General features: G+C 43.2%; 1 protein-coding gene across 2 annotated transcripts in view; it reads right to left on the bottom strand.

The window, feature by feature from the left end:
• Positions 1–6,104: 6,104 nt before the first annotated feature.
• Positions 6,105–20,726, bottom strand: part of LOC110533380 (follistatin-related protein 4) — a 237,142-nt gene continuing 222,520 nt past the window's right edge. For both annotated transcript variants that reach the window (XM_021617518.2, XM_036989741.1), the window contains 3 exons: positions 18,221–18,328; positions 10,993–11,102; positions 6,105–10,821 (listed from right to left, as the gene is read on the bottom strand). In XM_021617518.2, coding sequence (XP_021473193.2) covers positions 10,113–10,821; positions 10,993–11,102; positions 18,221–18,328 — 927 coding nt within the window. In that variant the 3' untranslated portion in view covers positions 6,105–10,112. The remainder of the gene's footprint in view (positions 10,822–10,992; positions 11,103–18,220; positions 18,329–20,726) is intronic.

Consider the following 20,726-nt stretch of genomic DNA (forward strand, 5'->3'; position numbering starts at 1 on the left):
TGGCTGTCAGTTCAGTCTATCCACATTATCCACAACTTCCCTTTCATTTCCTCTTTTGGCAGCTCTCATGCATCAAGCCAATGGGATTCGGTACTAGGCAGAGTGGAATGGAAGGTCAAGGTTTTCAGTCTCTGGCCTCCTCCTTCGGGCTGTCTCAATGCAACACCTCAGCAGCTCCAGAATGGGATTCCGTTCCCTGAATCCATCAAGGACACCCCCAGCCCCCTTAAACCCCCCTAAAGCCCCCCTATTGGTCCCCTCTCGTCCACACCCCTCCCCTCCCTCTCCCCACAAATCACCAGCTGGGTAAATGTCACACTGTCAGCACAGGAGCAAAACATTATTTTCATTAGGCCCTATTATATTACCACAGCCGGCATAATTAAAATGTGATTTACACATTTTTCTCAATACTCATTTCCATCCGTCTCTGCTTTCATCAGGATTAACGTGGTGTTTATTGGGAATTGCCAGATAATGAGCTCTGACTTGATTAGCGTAAAGCTAGCCGGTGAAGGGGGGCCAGGAGAGACCCATTCTCTGCTCATTGATCACTTACCCCATGACAGCCTGATCTGATTCCTTATCTGATGCCTGCATCAATAAAACATATGCTGCAGGAAAAACCAAATGGGAACCGACTTTGTTGATATTACAGTGTGTATTTTCCACTCAGCCTCACTCCACTGAAAAATGTGAACGTACTCTTCTTGGACTTAGTCACTTTAGAACTCATTTACACAAACAGATATTTGAATAGCAATATGCAACTGGGCTATAATGCTTATTAAATTCTATAACTCAAAGATATAACGAAGTAGAAGACAGAACATGAATCTGTTCATTAAACATTTAAGCCATCTGTTGAAAAATGAAGTCATATCACAGTTCTTGCTTCTACTGTCAACACCATGGATTATGACTCTAATAATATCTGGGATGGGACAAATATTTTTCTATTTCATGTTTTATATATGTACCTAATTCTCCGGCGGAACGAAACGTCATGTCTAAGCATTTTTTATCAGACAGTTTTAGCTCCTCTCCTCCGACACGCAGTGCGGTGCGGGGCCCGTATCCACAAAACGTCTCAGGGAAGGCGTGCTGATCTAGGATCAGTTTTAGATCATACTGAATCAGATTATATGGACAGATCCTACATCAGCACTCAGACGCTGAGATGCTTTGTGGATGTGGGCCCAGGTCTATATGTAAATGGCTGCTCCCTGGACGACTGCCCATTGAAGGGGAAGAAGCCAAACCCCTCATCAGCTCACAGTGATTCTGGATCAGAGCCACAGCTAAGTACATCGTTGGGGCTGCTATACTGACTGTTTTTATACAGCTGCTCTTTTACTGGTTTGAATTTGAAATCACAGTATAGGTTCAAAGAGGAGCTTATGTTTTTTTGTGGTCTACAATACCAACATGGCTTGTTGATTAACATCAGTTTCTGTCTTTTGCTATAAGAGATAAGAAGACTTGTTTTGTTATCACAGTCATTTATCACATAGAATGGCGTTACGTCTATTGGCCTCCCTCTACTTCCTTTAAGAAAGAACATAGAGGAGATGGTGTCTGCACAACTACTTAATTAAGCATCAGGACTTTAGCTGATGTTGATATTAGCCCTGATTGCCTATGGAAATGGGGACATCCACATACCCGTCTATGGACCTAATGAAGATACAATATGCCATTAGGTAGCATGCTGCTACTGCTGCTTGGAAGACAGCTAACACTTAATCCTCTGCTATTTCCAGTAAAACGTGTCCGTTGTCCTACAGAGATAGAACATGATTCAACAAATACACTGGATTCAGTGAACTTCTGTCAAAAAACTATCTGGAGGAAGTGTTTGCTAATACGTTTTGAACAATATTGTATTTAAACCTAAAGGTTAAATTTAAAAAATAAAACCTCACAAGTTCAGATTTCATCCAATGTAGACATGGCATGGAAAGGGACACAAACACATTATTCTAACTTTGTAATAATTATTAATGTTGGTGTTTCTCAACTCAGAAGTGCCAGAAATATCAAACATGCAGTTTGAAAATGGCCTTGCTGGTCCTGAGTATAACGGAGAGAGAGCATCATTCCCATTTTGACTTGTTTGTGATTGCTGTCTGCTTCATATGATGAGTGAGACAGAGATGTTCGCAGAGACTGAATTCATGTAAACGCTGCATATGTCAGTCCGCTCAATTGGAAATGGCCATGACATTTTAACGCAGATCTTCAAAGTGCTGTACAGAAACCCAGCCTAAAACCCCAAACATCAAGCAATGCAGGTGTAGAAGCACGGTGGCTAGGAAAAACTCCCTAGAAAGGCCAGAACCTAGGAAGAAACCTAGAGAGGAACCAGGCTATGAGGGGTGGCCAGTACTCTTCTGGCTGTGCCGGGTGGAGATTATAACAGAACATGGCAAAGATGTTTAAATGTTCATAAATGACCAGCATGGTCAAATAATAATAATCACAGTGGTTGTCGAGGGTTCAACAGGTCAGCACCTCAGGAGTAAATGTAATTTGGCTTTTCATAGCCGATCATTGAGAGCATCTCTACCGCTCCTGCTGTCTCTAGAGAGTTGAAAACAGCAGGTCTGGGACAGGTAGCACATCCGGTGAACAGGTCAGGGTTCCATAGCCGCAGGCAGAACAGTTGAAACTGGAGCAGCAGCACGGCCAGGTGGACTGGGGACAGCAAGGAGTCATCATGCCAGGTAGTCCTGAGGCATGGTCCTAGGGCTCAGGTCCTCCGAGAGAGAAAGAGAGATAGGAAGAAAGAGAGAAAGGGAGAATTAAGGAGCCCATACTTAAATTCACACAGGACACCAGATAAGACAGGTCAAAATACTCCAGATATAACAGACTGACCCTAGCCCCCCGACACATAAACTACTGCAGCATAAATACTGGAGGCTGAGACAGGAGAGGTCGGGAGCCACTGTGGCCCCATCCGACGATACCCCCGGACAGGGCCAAACAGGCAGGATATAACCCCACCCACTTTGCCAAAGCACAGCACTCACACCACTAGAGGGATATCTTCAACCACCAACTTACCATCCTGACACAAGGCTGAGTATAGCCCACGAAGATCTCTGCCACGGCACAACCCAAAGGGGGCGCCAGCCCAGACAGGAAGATCACGTTAGTGACTCAACCCACTCAAGTGACGCATCCCTCCTGGGGATGGCATGGAAGAGCACCAGTAAGCCAGTGACTCAACCCCTGTAATAGGGTTAGAGGCAGAGAATCCCAGTGGAGAGAAGGGAACTGGCCAGGCAGAGACAGCAAGGGCGGTTCGTTGCTCCAGTGCCTTTCCGTTCACCTTCACACTCCTGGGCCAGACTACACTCAATCATAGGACCTTCCAAAGAGATGAGTCTTCAATAAAGACTTAAAGGTTGAGACAGAGTCTGCGTCTCTCACATGGGTAGGCAGACCATTCCATAAAAATTGAGCTCTATAGGAGAAAACCCTTCCTCCAGCTGTTTGCTTAGAAGTTCAAGGGACAGTTAGGAGGCCTGCGTCTTGTGACCGTAGCGTGCGTGTAGGTATGTACGGCAGGACCAAATCGGAAAGATGGGTAGGAGCAAGCCCATGTAATGCTTTGTAGGTTAGCAGTAAAACCTTGAAATCAGCCCTTGCCTTAACAGGACGCCAATGTAGAAATGCTAGCACTGGAGTAATATGATCATTTTTTTTGGTTCTAGTCAAGATTCTAGCAGCTGTATTTAGCACTAACGAAAGTTTATTTAGTGCTTTTTCCGCGTAGCTGGAAAGTAGAGCATTGCAGTCGTGGATTAATTTTTCTGCATCATTTTTGGACAGAAAGTTTATGATTTTTGCAATGTTACGTAGATGGAAAAAAGCTGTCCTTGAAACAGTCTTGATATTTTCGTCAAAAGAGAGATCGGGGTCCAGAGTAACACCAAGGTCCTTCACAGTTTTATTTGAGACTGCTGTACAACCATCAAGATTAATTGTCAGACTCAACAGAAGCTATCTTTGTTTCTTGGGACCTAGAACAAGCATCTCTGTTTTGTCCGAATTTAAAAGTAGAACATTTGCAGCCATCCACTTCCTTATGTCTGAAACACAGGCCTCCAGCGAGGGCAATTTTGGGGCTTCACCTTGTTTCATCGAAATGTACAGCTGTGTGTCATCCGCATAGCAGTGAAAGTTAACATTATGTTTCCGAATGACATCCCCAAGAGGTAAAATATATGGTGAAAACAATAGTGGTCCTAAAACGGAACATTGAGGAACACTGAAATTTACAGTTGATTTGTCAGAGGACAAACCATCCACAGAGATAAACTGATATCTTTCTGACAGATAAGATCTAAACCAGGCCAGAACTTGTCCGTGTAGACCAATTTGGGTTTCCAACAACAGGAAATTATTATGTGGATTATAATTAATGGACATTTTTTGTAGGGGTATATACATTTATCATAAGGGAAATTTTGAAAGTGGAAACAAACTTTAGAAGCCTTTATAAACCTCAAATATACTACAAGCTCTCCTGCAACAGGGTGATCAAATTAAGATCCTACATCTGTATTCCCTACATAGTGAACACCTTTTGACCAGAGCCCTATGTGCCCTGATCAAAAGTACACTCTTAGTAACCTAAAAGGATTCTTAGGCTGTCCCCATAGGAGAACCCTTTGAAGAACTATTTTTGGTTCCAGGTAGAATCATTTTTGGTTCCAGAAAGAACACGTTCCAGAGAGGGTTCTACAAGGAACCCAAAAGGGTTCTACCTGGAACCAAAAATGGTTCTACCTGGAACTAAAAAGGGTTGTCCTATGGGGACAGCCAAATAACCCTTTGGAACCTTTTTTCTAAGAGTGTTGTACACTACATAGGGAAAAAGGTACCTTTTGGGACACAGGCAGAGTGAACAGGGTAGTAATTGGCCGTGTGATCAGTTTGTCATGCTCTGTGGTTTGAGACACCATCCTGATCTGCTCGGCTCTGCCTGGGAAGGGACTGTGTGTCCTGGGAAACCTGATGCTGATGAAGAGGATATTGACAGTGTCCCTCACAAGCACATTGCTGTAAGTAATGAACATGGATCGGAGACCATGTTGAACATTGAAGCCTATAGATTACATAAACTTCCACAAGTCTGAAGGACAGTTGCCAGCTAGCTATCACAGCAGTTGTCTCACACTAAAGCCTCATTTACACCTTGCGGTAATATATTAGTTTTATCATCTGATCAATATGAACTACACATTTTATGAAAATGTGTCTCTTAACCGTCCGCATAGTGACCAGATTGTCTGGTGCCTCCCTGTATGCATATTATTTCAAAATAATATGACTGTGTTTATTTTTATTATTAAGACAATGACTGATGCCGTAAATCAATGGTGCTACTAGGAGTGGAGGGAGGATGGTACGGTACAGGGGAATGATGGTTCTGCCTCTATGCCTGTCAATCATTTTAGAGGCTGGTATAATGATGATTTAAAAGGTTTGACCATCCAGATCTTTTCACGCTTGATTGATATCTAGACACAATGTGTGCTTGACTACCTCCAAAGGTGGTCGGGAAGATGTGATCACAATCAGATCACAATGTGTCTTTTAATCATCTACACCTGTCTGGAAATGTAGACACAATCAGAATGTGGACAAGATCAGGACAAAGGACGCATGTTAGCGGCAGGTATAAACGAGGATTAAGAATGACTATGGCTTAGAGAGGGACAGGGGTGGAGTAGGTGGGGTCATCAGGTAATTGGTGAGTGGCAAAGAACCTGCGATTCATCAATATTGTTGTAGACTTCTTGTCAACCATGTAATTTCAAAGCACAGTTATATGGGATTAGAAAATCAGATAACTTTTTTTGGAAGCCCTGCTTTTGGTCCACCATGTTTCAACCTCCAATTATAACTTAAGAAACAGTGGTGCACCTCCACAACAGAAATAACCTCTGCATGTTCTCTTTTTTTCCTTTGTTTTGGCATCCATAGATTGGGAGATTAAATTAGTATCTAATGAGAATCTAGGCACCTTCTTATGGGTACAATTATTTACCCATTCTGTAGCATGTTTGTAAAGACAAGACGCTTCTTGGTAAGTACTTAATTTTCATATTTTATTGTAAAACTAAGGGGAAAGAAAAGTTACATCCCAGGCAACACAATACAATTGATGTCTTATCCTTACAGTCAATGCTAATTCAAATACATCACTGGTGAGCTGGGTCTTGTCTGTGGATAATATGGGGTATAGACACCTGTTCATTACATTTCAGCTCCGGTGATTCAACAAAAAAATATTAAAACGTTTCTCTGAATACATTTTTTTTGAATATGGAATCAAATCATCCATATGCGGCCAAATTGTTACCGACTGTACATCGAAATCGATCAAAGACCAGAGAGAAAGTTATTAACAAAATGTTGATAATAATTTGAATGGAAGATTGAGACACACATTGTCATGGAAAGGTGTGGAGGAAACATTGAAGGAACCATCCCTTCACAGTTTGCGAGTGGACAACAAGAATGATCAGTGGACTTAACAATTGGATGAGAAATGATCCGTTTAAACACCCAAACTCAGGTTTTAATGTCTTCTTGGGAAAAATTCACTCACTATAGAAAATGCTGATGTAACGTACAGGATTATGCTCACAAAACACATACATCATACAACAGTAATTGCCTTAACAATGAGAATGTGTTGCATAGAGATAAACCAGCACGGATACAGCTAAAAGCCTTTAAGGTTACCTAGGTTACTAAAGATCTTAGAACAGCACACATGTATCCTCTAATTTAGGCATCTTGTGTTGTTATAATTTAAAAGAAAAGTGACATATCTGCTGATTTGAATCCACTTAGTTGAGCCTGTATTAATTCATATCTGATACGAGCTTTGAGTTCTTAAAGGACTGTGCAGCTCTGTTTTAGTTCTTAAAGGACTGTGCAGCTCTGTTGTAGTTCTTAAAGGACTGTGCAGCTCTGTTTTAGTTCTTAAAGGACTGTGCATCTCTGTTTTAGTTCTTAAAGGACTGTGCAGCTCTGTTTTAGTTCTTAAAGGACTGTGCAGCTCTGTTTGAGTTCTTAAAGGACTGTGCAGCTCTGTTTGAGTTCTTAAAGGACTGTGCAGCTCTGTTTTAGTTCTTAAAGGACTGTGCAGCTCTGTTTGAGTTCTTAAAGGACTGTGCAGCTCTGTTTTAGTTCTTAAAGGACTGTGCAGCTCTGTTGTAGTTCTTAAAGGACTGTGCAGCTCTGTTTTAGTTCTTAAAGGACTGTGCATCTCTGTTTTAGTTCTTAAAGGACTGTGCAGCTCTGTTTTAGTTCTTAAAGGACTGTGCAGCTCTGTTTTAGTTCTTAAAGGACTGTGCAGCTCTGTTTGAGTTCTTAAAGGACTGTGCAGCTCTGTTTGAGTTCTTAAAGGACTGTGCAGCTCTGTTTGAGTTCTTAAAGGACTGTGCAGCTCTGTTTTAGTTCTTAAAGGACTGTGCAGCTCTGTTTGAGTTCTTAAAGGACTGTGCAGCTCTGTTTGAGTTCTTAAAGGACTGTGCAGCTCTGTTTGAGTTCTTAAAGGACTGTGCATCTCTGTTTTAGTTCTTAAACGACTGTGCAGCTCTGTTTGAGTTCTTAAAGGACTGTGCAGCTCTGTTTACAATATGAGATGTAGACGCAGGTACAGCTTGTTTTTCATTAGCCAGGTCTTAGGGATGGTAACAAAGATGCATGTTTCAGCCAACTATCACCACAGTGCTGACATATTCTTAGTGTTTAGTCAATGTCTCAAATCTCAACAGGGTCTTGAGCTATTATTTTGAGTGGTGGGGGGGCAACTCAAAACCTATTACCACATCCTGACTCAACAGAAAAAACAATGTTTATCATTGACTGGTCCGTGCCACTCTTCTGAGCACTACAAATGGCACTCCACAGTTAGAAATGACTCTTGCCTGGTTTCAGACAGAAAGCTACACTGTCTCAATTGGGCTTTGGATCGAAGAAGAATATTGTAAAATTTTCAGAACCGTGCTGTCCAGGTGTCAGGATACCCATTTGAAATGTGAAACTGCTCCGCAAAAAGAGCCAACTCCAGAGCCCAAACATCAACAAACAAACAATTTCATGTAACATTCAAATACATACACAGTAAAATGAACAGTTTGGAGTTTTGTACCATAGTTAGGCCTCACCTTAGCAACAGATGTATGTGTTTGGTGGAAATTTGTCCCTGAATATTTAGATATTTTATGTTCAAAGTCATTTATAGTGTGACACAGCTGCAAGCTTTTTTTGGTCATTTTATTGGATTTTTTTTTACAAACCATTTCCCTCAAAAACCAGAATACAGGAAATGCATAAAGAAAACTCTACAGTTCATGTTTGAATGTGTTCTAATCTAACTAAGAACAATGTATATCTACAACAGTGTCTCTAATGTCAACATCACACCAAGAGGTTCGGTCTACAGCCAGGGTCTTGGTTAGAGAAAATGTATGCAATGTACAGTATACGATCCTGTGCACTCGAAGGCCGGGATTCAATCAGAGGCGCGTTGACGACAAGCACATTGTACCAGTGACAATGAACCCTTTAAAGTACATTTTCCTGATGATCGCGGAGGTCGCATTTACGGTAAATGCTGCAGATGTCATTCAAGAGGAAATTACCTTGTCGACAATGCACCTTTGATTGCTCTGAAATAACATTAGTGTGATGAGCCTCAACTCTCAGGACATGCATATGGAACACTCAGTCCTGATGAAGCCTTTGGTGGTGACTCGTATTAATTATTCTGAAGTTACTCTGTATTGGTGGCAGGATAGGTACTGTGGTCTGGGTGCCTGATGCTTTTTTATGGTAATTCCTGAAATGTTGTTTTTCCATGACATCTGCAAAATAATTGGGCTTCGAATTGAGCTTTTTGAATATATATTACATATCTCTGCCTCACTCTTTCTGAAATACACACATTTCTCTCAGTGCAACAGTGGTCTAGGAAACATAATCAAGCCTTTGCTTCTGTATCTGCTTGAGTAAACTATTAGCAAATATATAAATCACAAACATGAACAACAAATCTGATTATCTCGGTTTATGTATTTTTTGATAGTGTTGTTTTGCTGTAACTAGCTCGTCGCACACAGCACTAGCCAGTAATACTGCAATAGGAAGAGCTATTCTTTAGGGGAAGTTGGATTTCAGTCATGGAGTGTGATGGAATCAAGCTATAGGGCAGAAATAAGATACATAGGACTTACAATACCTCCATGCTGATGAACAAGATCCTTACAATGCTAGACTTAGTAGACAGAGGACTAGGAGGTCACCGGATCAAAACTGGAAGTAGGTTTACTGTGTGAGATGGAGGGGGAAAAGCTGGTATACTGTACCATATCTAGTCTTTGTACAATAACATGTTTTAATGGGTTTTCTACTGTAGGCTATTAGATATCCACTGTTCTTAGCTAATGGATGTAAACGTGGTCTTTTTTGAAAGTAGGTTATGATTTATAGGGTACAACATGTGTTTTAAAGTAACCTATATGTGTTGGTCAGGATGAGAGCTTTTAGAAAAAGCGTACAATACCATTTCCACAGACAAAGGCAAATAACAGAGAGCAGTGGTTTTGAAAAGGACTGAAAACACATGTATACACTAAAGTCAGACAGACATCTTGTTGTGACTATTTGCAGCACTGGTGAACGACAAACATCTTGAAACCAAAAAGCTTTCCTCTAAAAAAGTGAGCATTGTGCATAGTTAATGTTTTCAAAACGTCATCATTATATCCCTCTCCTGTTACATGTATCTGCAGTGTTACAAGGAAGTGCTGTAATGTATAACTCCTCTCAGTTAAGTGCACATAGATCACTGTTGCACTGAAGGGCCTCCCCACGCACCTTCTCCCCGTAAAAATATCACAATAGGATTTTCTTAATATTTTTTTTCAATGACAATTTTTTGTGTATTTTTGTTACAATAACCTAGACATGTGTTCCTCTCACTCAGTCCTAGGGTTGAGTCCACTTATGTCCACATATATCTTAAGTGTGTTGGCCTGATCTCTCTTTCTCTCTCTATCTCTCTCTCTCTGCCCTCTTTCTCATACCTCTCCCACCCACACCACTGTGTTCCCTCTCTTGATGTCTGACACCTCACAGTGGGGTGTCTTCTGTTTGCCGTTCAACACAAAGAGGGATTCCGCTGAGGGTGTGACCAGGTACTGGCCAAACAGTCCGCTGGACACCACCACCCTGTTGGGCCCCCCCCAGGGCCAGGTGTGGGGTGACAGGGGCTCCTTGAGGCTCTTGAGGACCTCGCTGTGGCCTGACGCCAGGTCAGAGAAAACCAGGTCCATGCCTGAGCCAGAAGCAGCTACCATCGTGTACTGATTGGACTCAGTGAAGGAGGGCTGGAAGACCAGGTCGGATACAAGGAGGGAGGTGTCCAATTCCCGGCTCAGACCCAGCACCCCCTGGAAGGACACTGTCTGAACTCTGACCTTCCCGCTCTGCTGGTCCGGGGTAATGATGTAGCGGCCGTTCGGGGACACGTAGGGCTGGCCCGTGATGTTGAGGTTAGGCCCAATGACGGTGTCGGTGACACTGTCGATCAGGAGCTGTGGCTGGGCTGACGAGGGGTCCCTGCTCTGAGACTGGCACTGGATGAAGTAGAATCCACTCAGGTGTGTGTAAGCCATGCTGACGGGCACACAGCTGTAGGTCTTCAGGCTGATGGTTTTGACTCTGTGGAAGGTCTCTAAGTCAATCTTATGCACCGCAGGTTCAGATTTGAGAAAGACGAAGCCAAACCTAAGATGACAAAGTTCAAGGGAAAGGTTAATGGTATGTTTTGGTGATTACAGTGCGGTGAGGATTCTCATTAAAATTCTAATATGCTCTTTTCTCCTGTACTTGAGAGGGATTGCTATGATGAGGTGGTGAGTTCACCACCTGTGTTTAAGGTTAGCGGGACATCCGTACCTGACGTGAGTGATGATGAGGTTGGTTGGAGGGATGAAGAAGTCATCAACCCTCTGGAAGGGGGTGCGGATGGTGTGGTGCACCTCTCCAACACTGGCCTGAGGAATCACCTAGAACAGAGCAAAGAAGAACATGAGAAAAGTAAATATACAAATATAAGTATCACCTACCCAGCCAGAGAACAGTAAGAGAAAGCATGGGTCGGAAACTGTACTTAAACATAACAACAAAACAGTCAGATGTTAATGTTGCCATATACCCTATTGCTGATAAGGACCTACATAGAGCAGTATAGTTAGGCTTATGCAATATGGCCTCACCACAAGACCTGATAGAGGATTGTATTGGGTAATGGTTGCTTTAGGAGAGACATAGATAAAGCTGCTATCTCACAAGTCAAAGGCGTCGGTCTGACGCATCCAATTTCTCATTGGACGACTATCCATCCACTCTCTTTGGACAGCCCCCCCCCCCCCCCCCCCCCCCCCAGGGCAGTAGCCAATCAAACAACTTGTTCTTCCATAACAGTATATTAAGCAGTTTTTCTATTTGTTTGAAATAGATTTGTTTTTCTGTAAAGAACTGTCGCACTAAAAGGAGGTAGGCTCTACTTGTCTAAGGAACCCCAGTAAGTCTTACATGCAGAAGGTATTTGTTTAAAAGGGGAAACAACTATAGATACCAGTGGGGGTCACCTCTGTTTATGATGAGGGAGGATTATTTTTTTCATGAGCATGGCCTTATTTCTATTACAGCATGTTGGATGATTGTCATTCATATTCCTTCACCCAGTTTAATGTAACATCGATAGGTTTAGGCTACTACATGATACTCATATTTTTTTCATGAGCATGGCCTTATTTCTATTACAGCATGTTGGATGACTGTCATTCATATTCCTTCAACCAGTTCAACGTAACATCGATAGGTTTAGGCTACTACATGATACTCAAATTTTCCCTATACCCAATCATGAGGCTGCTACAACCTAGCCTATGAATTAAAGTTTACAATGTAGGTGTACACAGGTGGAGAGAAACATTTGAGACGACAGACAGTGACACATAGACAGACAGAGTGACACATTCTATACCACCTTGCACACTCTTTCCTGCATCTAGCTTATCTAGGGTGCAATCATTTGTCCAACAGTTGCAAACAAGAGTTTCCATTGGACACCATTTTTTTTTATCACCGTTTCGTTTGCTTCCGTTTAAGAAAAGTTTTTCAACAGAATCAGCAGAATGAATACACCCCAGATCATGCATAAACACAGTTCACTTTCATAGCAACCACGTTGTATTACTTCTAGCCTCTATGCACTCCTCCCTTCACCGTTTCCCTTCGTTCGTGGACTTCAATGAACAACATATCAGCTGTATGTGACCAGGTGAAAAAACCTTTCCACGCCAAACCATGTCATACCGACATCGTTGTCTCCATATTAGCTAAAGTAACGTCCTAGTTAACATAGCTAATATAACTAATGCATTAGTAAACCCACTACAATAATGCAGTAATATTATAGTGTATAGTCAGTAAGCAGTTACTGCAGTGGGCCCAGGTGGCAATAAATTAATACAACCAAAAGCTTATTTTGACTTGGAAGAGTTCTAGTGTTGTGTTGGATAGTCATAGCCAGCCAGCTAGCATACCATCCCTCTGTTTGAGCCCGGTGTTTGAGTAACTAAAGTAGTGAGCTGCATTTACTAGTAAGTGCAAACTGATAGTAAAAAAAATTACTCTCTCTCTCTCTCTCTCTCTCTCTCTCTCTCTCTCTCTCTCTCTCTCTCTCGCTTCTTCATTTTTGAAGAAATTAATTTGATGAAAACTGTTCAACTATTGTCTTTCTCTCACTTTAAGTCAACTACTCACCACATTTCATGCACTGCAGTGCTAGCTAGCTGTAGCTCATGCTTCCAGTACTAGATGTGTTCTCTGATCTTTGGTTGGGTGGACAACATGTCAGTTCATTCTGCAAGAGCTCTGATAGGTTGGAGGGTGTCCTGCGGAAGTTGTCATAATTACTGTGTAAGTCTATGGAAGAGGGTGTATTCATTATGGATCCCATTAGCTTGGCACTCTTCCTGGGGTCAAGCAAAATTGAGGCAGTTTATACAATTTTAAAACATTACAATACATTCACAGATTTCACAACACACTGTGTGCCCTCAGGCCCCTACTCCACTACTACCGCATATCTACAGTACTAAGTGTGTGTGTGTGTGTGTGTGTGTGTGTGTGTGTGTGTGTGTGTGCGTGTGTGTGTGTGCGTGTGTCTGTGCCAATGTTTGTGTTTCTTCACAGTCCCCACTGTTCCATAAGGTGTTTTTTTAATCATTTTTTTAAATCAAATTTTGCTGCCTGTGTCAGTTACTTGATGTGGAATTGAGTTCCATGTAGTCATGGCTCTATGTAGTACTGTGTGCCTCCCATAGTCTGTTCTGGACTTGGGGACTGTGAAGACACCTCTTGTGGGTGTCCGAGCTGTGTGCCAGTAGTTTAGACAGACAGCTCGGTGCATTCAACATGCATTCAACACCTCTCATAAATACAAGTAGTGTTGAAGTCAATCTCTCCTCCACTTTCAGCCAGGAGAGATTTACATTCATATTATTAATAGTATCTCTCTGTGTACATCCAAGGGCCAGTCATGCTGCCCTGTTCTGAGCCAATTGCAATTTTCCTAAGTCCTTTTTTGTGGCACTTGACCACACGACTGAACATTAGTCAAGGTGCGACAAAACTAGGGCCTGTAGGACCTGCCTTGTTGATAGTGTTGCATTGAAGTCAATATACCAAGAGGAGGACGGCTACACCATGGTGCTACCCTACAGAGTGCTGCTGAGGCTACTGTAGACCTTCGTTGCAAAACAGTGAGTTTTAATCAATTCTTTGGTGACAGTTGAATACATTTAGTATAATTTTATCTAAAAATTATATATTTTTCATTGTTTTAAAAAAGTTAATTTTTTAAAATTTACTGAGGAGGATGGTCCTCCCCTTCCTTAGAGGAGCCTCCACTGATAGATACTAATCTGAAGTCTGTGCCATCCTCACTAAAGCGCTAACACCATCACATTGTCAGTGGTGGGCCAGATTTAGGATTTTGCTGTATTCGTGTGAGTGAACTACTCGCAGAGAAAATAACACTAGTTATTATACTCCCTTTGCCAACGCAGTCTACATAGCTACAGAGCCCCTCATATCAGCTCTGCTCATAACCGACTTTTAAAAAACAGATACCCCTTGTACTTCTAACCCCTACAGGGTTTGAAGAGAAACCTTGTTAAAAAAAAGGGCAATAGAATTGTTACATTGTTACAAAAGGTCCAGAGTTAATGATCGGACTCACACATAATGTGCTCTCACACGCTCAGGGTGTTCGGAAATTCATACCATCACCCTGTCATCGCTCATCCTAATGGATCATACGCACCGCACCGTGTTACACAGTGTTACTGTGTTTTTACCTCAGCTGTTATTTTCTCTACTGTATTACTCCTACTGTACTTTAATACCTGAAGGGAAATTGGTTTGTACTGACTGAGTGGCTTTTATATTGAACTGCACTCATTTCAAGGCAGACTGGTGAATCTCAATGCTATTAAGAAATGCTTTATCTCCTATAGGTCCCCACTTTAATAGGAATATTACACTGTAGTATAAGGGTGAAGTAATGTGAAACGGGATCTTAAATCAAATCAAATACAATAAAATGTTATTTGTCACATATTTCGTAAAACACCAGGTGTAGACTAACAGTGAAATTCTTACTTATGGGCCCTTCCCAACAATGCAGAGAGAAACATAATAGAAACATAATAACAGGAGGAATAAATACACAATGAGTGATGATGACATGGCTATATACACTGGGTACCAGTACCGAGTCAATGTTAGGGGTACGTGGTAATTGATGTAGATTTGTACACATAGGTAGGGATAAAGTGACTAGGCAACAGGATAGATAGTATACTGTAGCAGCAGCGTATGTGATGAGTCAAAAGAGTTAGCGCAAAAAGGATCCGTTGATTATGTCCTGGTAGCTATTTGGTTAACTGTTTAGCAGTCTTACAGTATGGCTTTGGGGTAGAAGCTGTTCAGGGTCCTGTTGGTTTCAGACTTGGTGCATCGGTACCACTTGCCGTGCAGTAGCAGAGAGAACAGTCTATGCCTTGGGTGGCTGGAGTCTGCCAATTTTTAGGGCCTTCACTGACACCGCCTGATATAGAGGTCATGGATGGCAGGGAGCTCGTCCCCAGTGATGTACTGAGCATTACGCACTACCCTCTGTAGCACCTTGTGGTCGGATGCCAAACAGTTGCGGGGATGCAGCCAGTCAAGATGCTCTCAATGGTGCAGCTATAGAACTCTTTGAAGATCTGGAGCCCATTCCAAGCTTTTCATCCTCCGGAGGGGTAGGAGGCATTGTTGCGCCTTCTTCACAACTGTGTTGGTGTGTGTGGACCATGTGAATTCCTTAGTGATGTGGACACAGAGGAACTCTCGACACGCTCGACTATAGCCCTGTCGATGTAGATCGGGGCGTGCATTTCCTGTAGTCCACGATCAGCTCCTTTGTCTTACTGATGTTGAGGGAGAGCTGATGTCCTGGCACCACACTGTCAGGTCACACTGTCAGGTCCTATAGGCTGTCTCATCGTCATCAGTGATCAGGCCTACTACAGTCGTGTCATCAGCAAACTTAATAACGCAGTCGTGGATGAACAGGGAGTACCGGAAGGAACTAGTCAAGCACCCCTGAGGGGCCCCCGTGTTGAGGGTCAGCGTGGTGGACGTGTTATTGCCTACCATCTCCACCTGAGGGCGGCCCGTTAAGAAGTCCAGGATCCAGTTGCGGAGGGAAGCGTTCAGTCCCAGGGTCTTGAGGTTAGTGATGAACTTGGCGGGCACTATGGTGTTGAATGCTGAGCTGTAGTCAATGATCAGCATGAACAGCATGAACAGCATTCCTACATAGGTGTTCCTCTTGTCCAGGTGGGGGAGGGAAATGTGGAGTAATGAGATTGCATCATCTGTGGATCTGTTGGGTCGGTATGCGAATTGCTGCAGTGGGTCCAGGGGGTCTGAGATGATGATGTTGATGTGAGTCATGACCAGCCTTTCAAAGCATTTCATGGCTACAGATGTGAGTGCTACGGGGCAATAGTCATTTAGACAGGTTACCTTGGCGTTCGTGGGAACTTTGGTTGGCTGCTTGAAATATGTAGCTATTACAGACTGCTACAGTTATGATGTGTATGGTGCTTTTTCTATTGTTGTTTTTATTACCATTTTCATTTTTTTATTTAATTTTGTCCTGCATGTTGGAGCTCGGAGGCGGATATTTTCACTGTACCCTGCAATCACACCTGCAACTCTGTACATGTGACTATTAAACACTCTGAATCTGATTGGGTCAGGGAGAGGTTGAAAATGTCAGTGAAGACACTTGTCAGCTAGTCAGTGCATGCTCTGAGTACGCGTCCTGGTAATTTGTCTGGCCCAGTGGCCTTATGAATGTTAACCTGTATAAAGGTCTTACTCACATCTTCTATGGAGAGCGAGATAACACAGTTGTCCAGAACAGCTGGTGTACTCATGCAAGGCTTAATGTTGCTTGCCTCGAAAGTGATGATAGAAGGCATTTAGCTCTTCTGGTAGGCTCACATCACTGGGCAGTTCACGGCGGGGTTTCCCTTTGTAATCCATGATCTTGCCACTGTAATATGTTGTAAGCTCATGTCACCATGTTTCTAAACCCTAGTGTTAGCATACCCCACATTCTCTTTCACCTCTGCATAATTTGCTGTCTCTGAATAGCCAGGATCGGCACGTGCATACGTCAACAGTAAGACTAGTCTGAGAGTAAGAAAGGTCACTGTGGGGACGATGTCGTCGATGCACTTATTAATGAAGCTGGTGACTTATGTGGTAAACTCCTCAATGTCATCAGATGAATCCTGTCTGGTCTGCATTTAAGCTACATTCTCTTACGCTACATCCTCCCTTCTCAGCATCCCTGCTCCTTTATTAGTCTTAATCTAATGGATTGTCAATCTCACTCGGATGTTTGCTTAGAGATATTGAGCAATTAAAAAAGGAGGTGTTTGACATTTTGAATTGCCTCCAGTGGAGACAGCAGGACTGTTGATGCTCACGTCAATTTCTTGTATTCCAAATAATAATGACATTATCAAGCCATTTATTTGTGGTGCGATCCATATGCCTTACAGCCAGTTATGCAGATTGCCTGAAATTGCATTCTAGACTGAATGATTCAAGCCTCGTTTTGTAATTATTCATTACTATTGAGTGACTACAGAACACCAGGCATGTTTTAGTAGTTCTGACAATTCACCTGAACACTTCTGCAGAGCAGTTTGAGACTATAGAACAATTTGAAGAATTGATTAAATAAGCAGAAAATCACTTTGTTTGAGACAGCAACGCTGTTTTTAAAATGCACTTTTCTATCTCTTTCCTTGGGACCCATTGCATCCCGCTTGGGCAGGGGAGTGAGAACACATTAGGATTTCACAATGAGCCCAAACTGACAAGCGTTCCATCCTCTCCCTTGCTAATAAGACTGTTTCCTCCTCTCCACCTACCGACTACTGACAAACAGAGTGTTCTCACAACATTTTAATAGGATAACAACCTCCAAAGGAAGAGGAAAATAACAATAAACATGTTGTGTCTGTTGCAAAATGACAAAGTAATCCCTTGACAGTTGTAGTATATGGAGCTGTGTTGCTGTCCTCTATTACCTCAACCCTATAAACATTATGATGGCTCTCCCAGAAGCATAAGCCAGCCCTGAACTCAGGGCTCCCATTGGCCAAACCTCCTGTGGGCCTGAAACACATCCACACCTGTGATCATCCCTCATGTGTGAAGTCTCCAACACATCCTCTCCAAAGGGACTGGATCACATGTCTACAGTGTGAAGTCTCCAACACATCCTCTCCAAAGGGACTGGATCACATGCCTACAGTGTGAAGTCTCCAACACATCCTCTCCAAAGGGACTGGATCACACGCCTACAGCGCCACAGCTGTGAATTTCAGTTTGCTGACTGGTAAATATTGTAAAACATACATATATTAATTAAATACTCACACAAACAAATACTCACTTATACACACGTACGCATAGACCAGCGAATGGACCAAGATAGAGTAACACACTCACCTGCGCGCACCACACACCAATAACTTCTTACCTGTAAGGTTGGGTGGGACTTCTCCATGCTGCCCCAGCTTAGAACCCAGACCTGGTCATGTGACTTGTCATAGAGCAGCTTCACCGGGAAAGGGTCTGTCTCTACCGCCTGAAGAGAGAGAGAGAACGATCTGAGAGACAAGGCAAGAAAGGCCTTTTATGCCATCAAAAGGAACATACAATTTGACAAACCAATTAGGATCAGGCTAAAAATGATTGAATAAGATATAGAACCCATTGCCCTTTATGGTTGTGATGTCTGGGGTCCGCTCACCAACCAAGAATTCACAAAATGGGACAAACACCAAATCAAGACTCGGCATGCAGAATTTTGCAAAAATATCCTCAGTGTACAACGTAAAACACCAAATAATGCATGCAGAGTAGAATTAAGCCGATACCTGCAAATGATCAAAATCCAGAAAAGAGCTGTTCAATTCTACAACCACCTAAAAGGAAGCGATTCCCAAACCTTCCATAACAAAGCCATCACCTACAGAGACATGAACCTGGAGAATAGTCCCCTAAGAAAGCTGGTCCCGTGGCTCTGTTCACAAACACAAACAGAGCCCCAGGACAGCAACACAATTAGACCCAACCAAATCATGAGAAAACAAAAAGATAATAACTTAACTAAATTAACAAAAACAGGAGCAAACTAGAATGCTATTTGGCCCTAAACAGAGATTACACAGTGGCAGAATAACTGACCACTGTGACTGACCCAAACTTAAGAAAAGCTTTGACTATGTACAGACTCAGTGAGCATAGCCTTGCTATTGAGAAAGGTCGCTGTAGGCAGACCTGGCTTTCAAGAAAAAACAGGCTATGTGCGTGAGTGGTCACATGTGAGTGGTCACTCACCCCAGCATAGTTTGTTAGACACAACACTCATTCACTATCAGGTCACTGTTTTTTAAAGCCATTTTTTCAGCCTTTCTCCTGCTAAATAGTTCTAAAATGTAATTCTTCATTTATTTAACTAGGCAAGTCAGTTAAGAACAAATTCTTATTTTCAATGACTGCCTGTTCAGGGGCAGAACGACAGATGTCAGCTCGGGGATTTGAACTTGCAACCTTCAGGTTACTAGTCTCACGCTCTAACCACTAGGCTACAGAGGTCTAAGGCACTGCATCTCAGTGCTTGAGGCATCACTACAGACACCCTGGTTCGAATTCAGGCTGTATCACAACTGGCCGTGATTGGGAGTCCCATGGTGCGGCGCTCATTTGGCCCAGCGTCGTCCGGGTTTGGCCGCTGTAGGCCGTCATTGTAAATCAAAATCTGTTCTTAACTGACTTGCCTAGTTAAATACAGGTAAAATAAACATTGTTCATTATCTTTTATCATGCAGCGTGACAGCAAATGAAAATGACTGTTTTGTAACTGTTAGTTAGGTGTTGTTGTTAAGGAAATACATGATCAGAATAAGGGTGTTATTTTTCACTGTTTAAAAAAAGAAAAAGCCTTCCTGAAACGTCTGTGTCGACTGGAGATGGCTGAGAGGGATGGAGGGAGGGAGAGGGAGGTAGAGAGAGATGGAGGAGGTGAGAGAGGTAAGGAGAGAGATGGTGGAGGTGAGAGGGAGGTAGAGAGAGATGGAGGAGGTGAGAGAGGTAAGGAGAGGGATGGAGGGAGGGAGAGGGAGGTAGAGAGAGATGGAGGAGGTGAGAGAGGTAAGGAGAGAGATGGTGGAGGTGAGAGGGAGGTAGAGAGAGATGGAGGAGGTGAGAGAGGTAAGGAGAGGGATGGAGGGAGGGAGAGGGAGGTAGAGAGAGATGGAGGAGGTGAGAGAGGTAAGGAGAGAGATGGTGGGAGGGAAAGGGAGGTAGAGAGAGATGGAGGAGGTGAGAGAGGTAAGGAGAGGGATGGAGGGAGGGAGAGGGAGGTAGAGAGAGATGGAGGAGGTGAGAGAGGTAAAGGAGAGAGATGGTGGGAGGGAGAGGGAGGTAGAGAGAGATGGAGGAGGTGAGAGAGGTAAGGAGAAAGATGGAGGAGGTGAGAGGGAGGTAGAGAGAGATGGAGGAGGTGAGAGAGGTGAGGAGAGAGATGGAGGAGGTGAGAGAGGTAAGGAGAGAGATGGAGGGAGGGAAAGGGAGGTAGAGAGGGATGGAGGAGGTGAGAGGGAGTTAGAGAGAGATGGTGGGAGGGAGAGGGAGGTAGAGAGAGATGGAGGAGGTGAGAGAGGTAAGGAGAGAGATGGTGGGAGGGAGAGGGAGGTAGAGAGAGATGGAGGAGGTGAGAGAGGTAAGGAGAGAGATGGTGGGAGGGAGAGGGAGGTAGAGAGAGATGGAGGAGGTGAGAGAGGTAAGGAGAGAGATGGTGGGAGGGAGAGGGAGGTAGAGATAGATGGAGGAGGTGAGAGAGGTAAGGAGAGAGATGGCGGGAGGGAGAAGTAGGTAAAGAGAAAGGCATGATGTGCCCTCACACACCAGTGAGGGTATGGAGAAGTGTGGCAGAGCTTGGCGATTGAGAGGAAAACACCAGCTTCTCTGTTTTCAGCACT

The sequence above is a fragment of the Oncorhynchus mykiss genome, chromosome 10, assembly GCF_013265735.2.
Source record: "Oncorhynchus mykiss isolate Arlee chromosome 10, USDA_OmykA_1.1, whole genome shotgun sequence".
In the NCBI taxonomy this organism is placed as follows: Eukaryota; Metazoa; Chordata; class Actinopteri; order Salmoniformes; family Salmonidae; genus Oncorhynchus; species Oncorhynchus mykiss.